The 11,354-nt window shown below is 37.7% G+C and overlaps 2 protein-coding genes across 2 annotated transcripts; both read right to left on the bottom strand.

Annotated features, from left to right (window-relative positions):
- Window positions 1-1,187: 1,187 nt before the first annotated feature.
- Window positions 1,188-2,572, bottom strand: LOC133533523 (uncharacterized). The gene has a single exon (XM_061872507.1). The coding sequence runs from the start codon at window positions 2,339-2,341 to the stop codon at window positions 1,439-1,441; it is 903 nt and encodes a 300-aa protein (XP_061728491.1). The 5' UTR covers window positions 2,342-2,572; the 3' UTR covers window positions 1,188-1,438.
- A 1,849-nt stretch (window positions 2,573-4,421) lies between these two features.
- LOC133533512 (uncharacterized) lies at window positions 4,422-8,119 on the bottom strand. Its single transcript, XM_061872493.1, has 4 exons — window positions 7,958-8,119; window positions 6,684-7,117; window positions 6,193-6,293; window positions 4,422-5,672 (listed from the first exon to the last, which is right to left on the bottom strand). Exons 2-4 carry the CDS (start codon window positions 7,100-7,102, stop codon window positions 5,224-5,226), a joined length of 969 nt encoding a protein of 322 aa, XP_061728477.1. The 5' UTR covers window positions 7,103-7,117; window positions 7,958-8,119; the 3' UTR covers window positions 4,422-5,223.
- Between the last annotated feature and the right edge of the window lie 3,235 nt (window positions 8,120-11,354).

Genomic DNA, 11,354 nt, shown 5'->3' with positions numbered 1-11,354 from the left:
TTACCTACACCGGATGTTCATTTATAGATGTGGAGGCACAATTCACTCCATACAATATAGGTAGGTATACAGTTCTATAACCAATTGGTTGCATCTTTCTCTGTTACTCTAATTACGTCTTTATCGGAGTAAAAGAGAAAGATCCCGCAATTTGCAAATTTTGGTGTTCGCGGTAGGCCCTCAGATTTGATTACAGAGTGATTTTCCATACTGAGGGGCGAATATGTAGGTCATACCAAAGATTTATATAACACTGAACAACCTTTACTCTCCATCCATAGTAGAAGTTTCAGTAAGACTTAGATATTCATCCCTCAGAGTGTGGTCAGGTCAGACATAACAAAATCATATATTATCATCAACGAGGGGGCCCACACCGCCGATACAGCAAACCATATTGTTCTTTGTTCAGAAAAGAAGAGAAATATTTTCATACTGCAGGTCCCTCCAAAACTGTTCAAATATTGGTAGGTTTTACCAAGTTTGTGTGAATTGGTTTTTTAGGATTGTGTGGAGATACATGCAAATTGAAATAAAACTGGATATCTTTATTCATATACTTACCATTAAGGATAATATTATTATGGGTACCTATTATAATTTTATAATAGTATTTTACAGTACACATGGTGCTACTTTACCGCACTAGTGCGAAAATTAGCATATTACGTTACTGTGTCGAACATTTAAAGGGCCATAATGTACTGTAAAACGTTGTACGATACATGTGCGAATAGGTAATTCGCAACTCGTGTCGATTTAAAACACTCCCTTCGGTCGTGTTTTAATTTATCGCCACTCGTTTCGAATTTCACATTTTCGCACTTGTATCGTAATGTATTATTACAGTACATATGGTGCTACTTTACCACACTAGTGTGATAATCAGCACATTACTTTTCTATGTCAAAAATTTAAAGGCCATATGAACTGTAAAACAGTGTACGGTACATGTGCGAATAGGTAATTCGCAACTCATGTCAATCCCTTCGGTTGTGTTTTAATTTATCGCCACTCGTTTCGAATTTCCTATTTTTTGCACTTGTATCGTAATGTACTATTATACAATTGTGATATAGTGTTTCAGATGAGTACTAGGCAACAAAGCTTGCTGAGTGTTGCTTGCTTGTTGAATTAAAAAATCTTGCATTTTGATGTCAAAAAATATTTATTGCATATTAAACAAACAAAATATTCTGTAACTTAATAAACATTCTTATAGCCACTGAGGCAGTCAACATGCAATAGAATAATCATGTAAATGTATGTAACAAATTATACCATACATAATTTAAAGTAGTCAAATAATAAAAATCTATAAAACAAGGCCCTGCCTTGCAACCACTAAACTTATTTATAAAATATATGATTTGAGTAGCAAAATTAATGATATTATATTTGACATGATTACTTATTTAAAAAACATAATATCCTAAAACTAATGCCTATCCAGGGGCCTAATTTCTGTCAGCTTTTTACAGGAATCGTCGGCCCATGGCAGAAAGTCGTTTTTCATAGCCACAACACAGTACAGCAACATAAAACAATCTGCTTCCGCTCTATGAGCATTCAGCTCTTCTCTGTTGAGAAGTCTTTTATAAAGGGCAGTCAATGCAAAGCTTTCTTTGTTAGGATTTGGTTTTTTATCCATCACCCTTTTAATTGCCTCAGTTTTTTTCTTCCTCATGCTTTCAATCCTTGTTTTAGTTACCTTTTCTTCTTTAGCATTTTCATCAATGTCTTCACATGACATATCAGATAATGAGAGGCATATGTCATCAATTTCTTGCCAGTCTTCATTACTCACATTAATATCAGGCCATTCATCTTCATCATCTGTTATTAACTCTTCAACTTTCTGTGGTGACATTTCTAAAGTTTTATAATCAATAGTTGTTCCTTTCAACAGTTTCCTAAACCCTATTATGGAGTCTACACATAGCAGATCTCTTGGTAGGATTTCGCCAGCCTCATTAAATTCTGTTTGTAGTAATTTATAGTCAAAAATATTACCATTATGTGCAACCAGACACACTGGTTTTTCAAGCTCTTCGAGAAAAGCAACTAAGCTTTTAGTTTTCTGTTTAAAAGTCGGCGCGTGTTCAAGTAATTTGTTCGTGAACCCGGTTAGTTCCACCACTTTGGATTGCATAGGTCTCTGCGGGTTGAACACCAACGTTATTTTACTAACCGGCGGTATTTCTCTGTATCCACATCTTTCTATCTCCTTCCTCGATGTGGCAACGAAGCAGAGCTCGATAATCTTTGTTCTGTTTTTCTCCAGATGCGGTAGACCCGTAGTTTCCAGGTCGAAAAACACGTAAGTTGCAATGCGAGGCATTTTGTATAACTAAGCTGTTTTGGGTCTCACAGTGAGTCACTGTAGTCCGAGTAGCACCCAACTTAGAACACTATGCAAATCATGAATCATCAAGACTGAGATCGCCTTACGAATTATCTATAAATAAAAACAAACATATCCGTAGACTAATGAGTGAATAATTGTCAATTAAGTATAGGCAATCCAAAGAGCATATAATCACTACGATCAATGTATACGTAAACATTGGTTGACGTTTCGTTTGACGTTAAAATTTGACAGAAAATTTAAGCCAATACCAAACTTCTTGATTGAAATATTTATTGAAAAATACATTAACATGAAAAATAAATATATATATAAACTATACCTATATTTTTTATTTATTTTTTTAATTAAATAAAAATTAGTTTATGTTCAATCGTAGTTGACTGCGACATCTAGGGACAAGTAGAATAGTAGTTATAAATTTTACACCCATACGCCATCTAGTGTGGAATAGCAGTATAGTTCATATACAGCCATAGTGACAATTTTGGTATGAGCTATTCCTATTGCACAAGAGATGGCACTATTAAGAGCAGTAATGTGTTTTAGGCTTATTTAGAACCGTATCACTCTAAAAACCAAAAACTTCACCTCCCTCTACTCTCTTGGAGGCTACTAAGAATTTCAAATTCTCTTTGATGCTACTAAAGGGATGTCCGTTGACACCAGAGATGTGACTTATTTGAAATACTTGTATTTAAAATGCAAATACAAAATGCAAAATACCTATTTTGTATTTAAATACCTTTTAAAGAAAACTATTTTGTATTTTATTTCAAATAGTTTTTGGGACCTATTTTCTATTTTCAAAATACAAAATACTTACTTTTTATTAGGTAAAGTAAGTAGGAGTTACAATCTCTTCTGACGTTACAATCCTTGCAACTCTCTCATTCTTTTATGGCGACCGGTCTGGCCTAGTGGGTAGTGACCCTGCCTATGAAGCCGATGGTCCCGGGTTCAAATCCTGGTAAGGGCATTTAATTGTGCGATGAACACAGATATTTGTTCCTGAGTCATGGGTGTATGTAATAGTTGGCGAAATCGCGCGGACTGATCCGCGTTTGCTTGATACTATTATTACATACTTAGTAAGTAAGTAAGTAAGTAAATATTCTTTTTTGCACCAACAATTATACATTTTACATACATGTAAAACTACAAATAAATTTTAAAGGAAAATAGAACCAGGTAACAACAGGCGGTCTTATCGCTAAAAAGCGATATATACTTAGCTATGTTTTCCTGTCGAAGCTCTTTTTGTATCTATCGTTTAAATATCGACCTTATGTATATGTATTTAAGTATTTATAAATATTTATATATATCATTGTCTAGTACCCACAACACAAGCCTTAATGAGCTTATTACTGTGGGACTTCGTCAATTTGTGTTATAATGTCCTATAATATTTATTTATTATTTTAACATAGAACTGGTGAATCTGTTTAGTAACGTCGCAAATGACCACAAGCGTAGCGAGAGATTAAAAATGTGGAATCTTAAGCGTTGCAAGGGTTTCAAGGCACGAGAGGTAAACAAACTTTTCTGCCCTGGTGAAACACAAACGAGACGTTTTCACCAACCAACGAGAGGTATATACTAGCTGTAAAACATTACAAATCTAAATTTATGCTTTTAATAATTGACCGTTAAAAACCATCACTTAAAAGTCCATTCAACCGGTAAACATGAGGAGACACAAAATTTGCACTCTAGAGGACTGATATACACACTATTTTTAAAGAATAAAGAAAGCGTTTCCAACTTGTAAATTCCGAGCAATCTTACTAACTTTTTAATTCAGACTAGGTATTCACTATTGAAGAGTACCTTTTATCGCAAAGTATTTTTATTTTAAAAAAGAATTTTGAAAATACCTATTTTGTATTTAGTATTTTAAATACAAATTTGAAAACTATTTTGTATTTTGCATTTGAAATAGTATATCAAGGAAGTATTTGTATTTTGTATTTAAATACTTTTTATAAACTATTTTTCACATCTCTGGTTGACACGGTGGATAGATAGGTGTAAGGAAAAATTAAAACAATTTTTATTAGACAAAGTTTATTTATAACCGACGTTGGTTATTAATTACATTATTGGACATCATCTCCGTTCTTTAATGTACAAACATAATGGATAATATTAATTTCAAAGCGTATTAAAATTACCGATAGCAAAATAATTATCACATATAAAATAAAATAAAAATATCATTAAACTTTATATCGATATTATTAGTAAAAAGCGCGTTAAAATAATGAAATAAATGACTAAGACACCCCATATAAAATATAGTTCATAGTCACCCCTCCTACCATCATTTATAGTAAAGATTATTCTACATTGCAAGTGATAATGACGGCTGGTAACGTTACAAATACACGTGAATGGCACTTATTATCAACATTAATATTGTGTGTAAAATATAAATTGAAGGCAATATTATTATAGCACCATAATGTTAAGATAATTTCTAAATATTTCATTAAAAAATTGTCAATGACTTTGACAATATTATTTGATAGACTTGGTAGAAGACACATTGGCAACATTGTAAAAATTTTCGCCTTAAAATGTCCTCTACTATATGGAATATTATGCAAAACACTGCGTAGGGCGCGCTACTAGCACAAACTGTAAAAAACCGCCTTGATGTATCAATGACATATTTATTCGTATCAAATTATCTATGAAAACTTGTCAAAAACTGTTTAAGGCATAGTACATATAAGTTACTCTATGGTTTGTGCAACTGCTGCCTCTGGCGCCAGAACATTGCAGTATTACTCCCTATTCCTTCTACGTATTATGAAATACTGATACCATTAATTTTTATTATTAAAGCGTTAGCGGACTCTAGTAGTCTCTGGCTTCTTTTTATTCGACAGTTTGAACCATCCAGCTTTCTTCTCGTCCTTCGGCATAGAGATCGACCTTGAAACTCTGTCCCTATTCAACACCTCACTAGATTGACTCCTTTGCCCATCCCTACGCGGGTCTTTCCTCTCCGGTTTCCTATGAAGAGTGGTACTGGAGCTGGTTAGTCGATTATTGATCGGACGTCGCGTGAGCGTTGACTGGCTGTACGATTTATTCTTCTGTAGCTGTGGTTCCTTTTTTGGTCGCTGCGCGTAGTGGAGGTCGTGGTGGTCGCTGGGGTGGCGGGGGGTCCAGGGGGCGAAGAGCGAGAAGCTCTTGGTGGTGGTGCGGACCTGCAGGTTCGAGGAGTTCACGGAGGATACGTCGTCACGGGAACGGTTGCGGGTCACGCGGCCAGGGTCTGGGATGTCGCCCACTGAAAATTGAACGAATTTAATTTTAAGTTGATTCTGATGAGTTAGTTGCTGAGGTATGTGTATCCATAAAAATATATCTATGTACATTGTTTAGTTCATTGATTCAAATCTGGTTTGGGAATTCGACGGATTTTATTAAGGAGTCCTTTGATTCATATTAGCAGGGTACCGGGGCAGAACAGGAAAAGTTTGCTTTATTCTGTGATTCGACTCATAGATTTTTATGCATATACGGGATGGACTTCTGGTGTTTTTAGATTAAATTAGTTACAGAGAGTCATAATAAAGCCACCAAAGTGGAAGTCGATTAAAATTGAAATAGGAGGAGGGGAGGATTAAAATAAGAGTTTTGGTCATTTAGGCCTGGTATAAGGATGCCTGCCGGACTCAGTGGCGAAGTGGGCCCCCGCCCATGGCCTCGCGGGAGGCCCCTTTGGGCACATTGAAAGAAAAGGGTCTCACAGATTAGATTATTAGATTAGTTCACGCTACGCCAACTGCTGCCGGTAGTGTACATACCGGTGGTGGCGTGCAGGTAGACCACGCTGCGCTGCGACTGGTGACTCGAGTCGCCCTCCGTGCTGCTCTCGCCTGAGTGCGCGGGCGTGCGACGACGGTACCTGCGCAAGAGACAAACAAGTGATATTAGAATGAGTGAGTACGGGAAATCTGTCGGATACTGATTGAAATCCAGATTTCCTTACAAACTGGATTTGGATTGCAGGATATATATTTTTTACAAGACTGCCGTTTCGACCAGGGATGTGCAAGCCTGCAAGGTCGCTGAGCGGTGCGTGGATGCGTTTCTATTACGCTTCTGTTTTGGATTAGTTAATGATAAACATCCCTCGCTACGGATCCTCGTACATCTTTGGTGGAAACGCAGCCAAAGCATACATCATAGTTTACTGTAGTTAAATTGGACAATGACCGCACTGTGCCGTTAAGCAGCATTATTTAATTAGCGAAACAACCGATAAATTATCAGTTCTAGTAGATAATTGACTCACTTGTAATCCCTATTGAGATCCTGCTTGCTACTCCTCAGCTCCGACGAGCTGCCTCGCTCCCTCCTTCCATTCCTCAGCGTCTTCGAACTGCTGTGGCTCCTCGACCTGTCATACGGACTCATCGGCGGCTTCAACCCACGCTGACTGTCCTCAGACTGAATCTCAGATATATTATGAAGATTTCTCTTGTAGTGCTTCTTATCGCTCTTATCTAAGTTAGATAAAGAGTAACTTTTATTCAACTCAGCATGGTCAACTTCATCAAGCCCTGAGGTTGAGTTGGAGACAGTTTTTCGAAGAGTTCCATGGGGTTTGACTGTGCTGGGTTTGGCGTCGGATTCCACGTCGGTGTCGCCGAAGAAGCGTAGGTTTTTAGCCGGGGAGTTGAGCTTGGGTTTGTAGTTTCGGTCTTCTGGCATGATTTCTTTCTCCGTCTGCAAATCGTAGAAGTGTAATAGTTACATAAAGGTCTAATACTTAGTTACATAGTGGATTACATCGGTCAGGAAGGCCAGTACAACGTGAAGTGACTTATAGAGGTCACGCCCCTTAGACGTGAGGATGTGACATGTAAATATGTAGAGAAGAGAAGACTATAGGACATCAAAATATTTGAAATGAGCGATGCTGGTTAACGATGCTGAATACCGATGCTAGTGGGTTATGCACGTAGTCAATAGTGGGGGGACTAAGTGTATTTGAATGCATTCGAAGTGGTACAAATGTGACCATAGTCCAATAACTAAAGTACACAAAACCACATTTAAAAATACATAAAAGTTCGATTATCTCGAAAACCACGAAACTTTTACTAGACCTATAAGTGCATTATCTGGACCAGCCTAAGGTGCCCTGTCGGTGGTTAGAAGGTTATCCTTTAATTACTGGGCAACCTGTATAAATGATCCAAATAATCGTTAAAATGTATACCAATTTTACAGAGAATATAATAAAGAGCCCGCGCCGTACAAAAGACAGATCAGAAGATGACTGAACGTTGAACTCCATGTAACGTCCTGTTGTAATACGGCAAATGTAAATGTCCTGTCCCGTGAGTCTTGATGGTTACTTTTATCGCTGATCAATCACGTGGTTTCTTAGATATCTGAGGGCCTACCGCGAACTACGTTCGACGTATTGCCTCTCCGTCGTACTTGTAAATTCGTACGTAAGTGTTACAGGGAGGCAACACGTCAAACAGTTCGTGTAGATAAATTAGATATAGGCTGTATGTGTACAGATCTGACGGTTATGGTGAATGAAGAGATACTTACCTTGACGTTCTTCTTCTTCCTGGAGAGGCGGTCGAGCGACTTGAACCAGCCCTGCGTGCGCGGCGGCGACGGCGTGGGGCTCGGCGTGGCCAGACGCCGCCGCTCACGGTAGCGCTGCGCCTGCGCAATTCATAGTAAAAACGGTCAAAACATCTCGTTTAAAATACTATTGTAGTGTGTGTCCTTAATTTCAAACTATACACTGCAGTAGGGTACTTTTCCTACTAGTCAAATCAGTTTATTTTTAAAACGATTAGCTACTATGGACCTTATAAGTAAGTAAAGTTTTTAGTTCTATCCGATTTATTAACTAGAAATTGTGTCAAAAAATATCTGCTCTCTACGTTTTTCTAATAATTATCTTCTGCTGTATTTCGTTCATTGCGTAAAATAATTTACGAGTATTTTAGACACAGGAACTATTCCTATTGTACCTATACAAAGCACAGCACGTTTCTACACAAAGAGGTAGTACCAGGGTAGATCTGAGCTAAGTCTATCCACTGAGGTCATTGGGGCATATTAGGGTATGACATTGTGGAAAAGGCGTTGTACACACACTACACTACGCACGCCGCTAGCGATGTCACGTCACAGCGGAGCAGCGTACAGATCCGCATCTCATATCAGACCGCCTATATACAGTATGTAACAGAACGAAACGCAAAGAAAGAGACCCATTCATGTTTAGGTCACGCTGAGCAACTTTTACTATGGGAACAACCTCGAAAATGCGAAAAAACTTGCTCATAGGAAATTTTAACATCAGACCAGCAAAATGTATGAAACAGCCATATTTTTCTTCGCGATTTCAGTGTTCGTCCCATAGTAAAAGTTGCTCAGTATGACCTGAACATTAATAGATTTCTTTCTTTGCCTTTCATTCTGGTACATACTTGTATGTATCCAGAGAGATGTTTAGATGATCTACAGAATATGAAGAAATACTAAAGGCTCACGCTAGAACGGGCCGCGATCGGGCCGAGGCATCCGGCATTTAGTATTCTATAGAAAGCATCAAGTGATCCGTCATAGAAAAAGAAGTGTCGAAAGCCCAGGCTCAGACCGTTCCAGCGTGAGTCATCCTTAGAGCGCCATCAACTTTTTCAGCGTTTTCCCGACTAGGGATTGCAATCCGGTCCGGCGGATCCGGTAATCCGGCCGGATCCGGCACTTTTCAAGAGCTACCGGATCCGGTACAAAATCACCGGATCCGGACCGGATCCGGTAAAATAAAAAACGGTTAAATACAGCACGCGCTGTGCATTTTAGATGAGGAAAAGGCGACTGGTGAGAAGTATGAAGTTAAACAGAACAAAAAACGAATGAAAAGTTTGAATTTAGTAAGATATTTTTATATATTTATTATGACGATAAATGGGAACAGAAGAGGATTTCTTCTTCTTTCGTGTTGGTGGCACGATATGACGATTACATAAATACTGTAATAGAAGGAAAAATTAAAGGATGCAGATGCCATGGAAGGCATTTGTAATTTATGCTAAAGAGAAAGTTAATGTTGTGTCATAATGTTGTGATAGGAGATTTATAATAGTAAACAAATGAGCAGGATTAAGTCGGCCGTACTCTACCGACTAGAGTTGGACTCATCAATATGTGTGAATTAATATGATATATTTAGTTTACTCCAATAATATATATATAATTAAGATAAAATATTGATTCTTTACAATCTCATTCAATCTTATGCAATTTCCTTTATCTCCTGGTACATGCTACTCTACGTGTAGCCAATCCAAGTAACTTTTCTTAGGGAGTCCCTTTCCGCGATGGTTTTCAATCCTACACTATTATTTTTCGGATGAGATCGTCGTGTCGTGTTTTGTTCCCTATAATTTGACCAATATACTTTCCTGTAAATTAAAAAAAAAGATCATTTTTTTTTATCATAGATTCTGCTACATTCTCAGACAAATAATTAAAGCAAGATGATACTGGAGCACATTTAATATCATTTTGGTTAAAAGTAAAATATCTTCTTTTCTTACTAGAATGGATGTCAACGTTACAAAGAATTCAACCAAAGAACAGTAACAAAAACATGTCCTAACAAAGAGTTCCAATTCCACCCCACATCCCATCATCGGGCTTGGAAACTAATCAAATTGAGCATTTCTGAATGGTTAAATATAATAAATGACCGATTTTATATTTTGTTATTATTAACTGATATATTAGTCTTTTTACTACCAAGTTCTATTTTATTGTTAAGAAGTTAATAACTTCAAATTATAGATTTAGGAATACGTATTACGCAAAAAAAATAGAAAAATATGTCATTTAATTAACTTTAATATCCCTATACCAAACCGGATCCGGTCCGGCCGGATCCGACCGGATTATGGCCAAAATCCAGCCGGATCCGGCCGGATTGAAAATCAATCCGGTTTGCAATCCCTATTCCCGACGTTTTCATACGGATAGCTAAGCTCGGGGTTTGGGGCACTCGGTAAATTTCTTTGCCCACATATACCTTCGTTTGTTTTTTTTAATACTACATCGGTGGCAAACAAGCATACGGCCCGCCTAATGGTAAGTAGTCTCCGTCGCCTATGTACGCCTGCAATTCCAGAAGAGTTACATGCGAGTTGCCGATCCTAAAACTACGCTCCCTCGTTCGTTCATTTGCACTGTATTGTAGGTACTTAAGTAGGTATGGTTCATCTACCTTTAGGCGACTGAATTGCTAATACTCACCCCCATCCTTAGAGCGTTTTCACATAGCCCGATCCGATATCGGATATCGGATACGACTACAAAGAAGCAAAAAGTAAAGAAGTGCCAAAAATACATTGATTGAGTAAGATGTGCAAAATCTAACACAATTTCGTGCTTCGAATGTGTCAGGTAAAAGATGGCGTTGTACAGCTCTACACATTTTGCGGTAACTCTGATAGTCAAAAGACGTTTGACAATTCAGTGACCGCAAAACATATGGCGCAGTACAGCGCCATCTGTTTTGGATATCAAACTAAGGGACACGTTTTTTTCTTACACTACCTCTCTATTACCATCTAAGGTCCGACCGAGAACGCTTTTTTTGTCTCGGCCGAGACCGAGACCGAGACCGAGATTCAATGGGGTTCTCGGCCGAGACCGAGACCGAGACCGAGAATTCATAAAATAGAAAAAAAAGACGAATTTTGCACTAAAAATGTTTTTATAATCAAAATTCGACGATTTGTCAGAAAAAAGTTATCATAATCAATTCGCTATTAAATAGTATTTTTAGGGTTCCGTAGTCAAAATGGCAAAAATGGAACCCTTATTGTTTCGTTATCTTCTTATGTCTGTCGGTCTGTACGTATGTCACAGCCATTTTACTCATAAACTATACGATATATTTTATAACCAAATTTGGAACGTAGGTGTAGAT

Source organism: Cydia pomonella, unplaced genomic scaffold (assembly GCF_033807575.1).
Source record: "Cydia pomonella isolate Wapato2018A unplaced genomic scaffold, ilCydPomo1 PGA_scaffold_173, whole genome shotgun sequence".
NCBI lineage: Eukaryota > Metazoa > Arthropoda > Insecta > Lepidoptera > Tortricidae > Cydia > Cydia pomonella.
The sequence above is the reverse complement of the archived record's forward strand: the minus strand, read 5'-3'. Positions and strand labels throughout refer to the sequence as shown.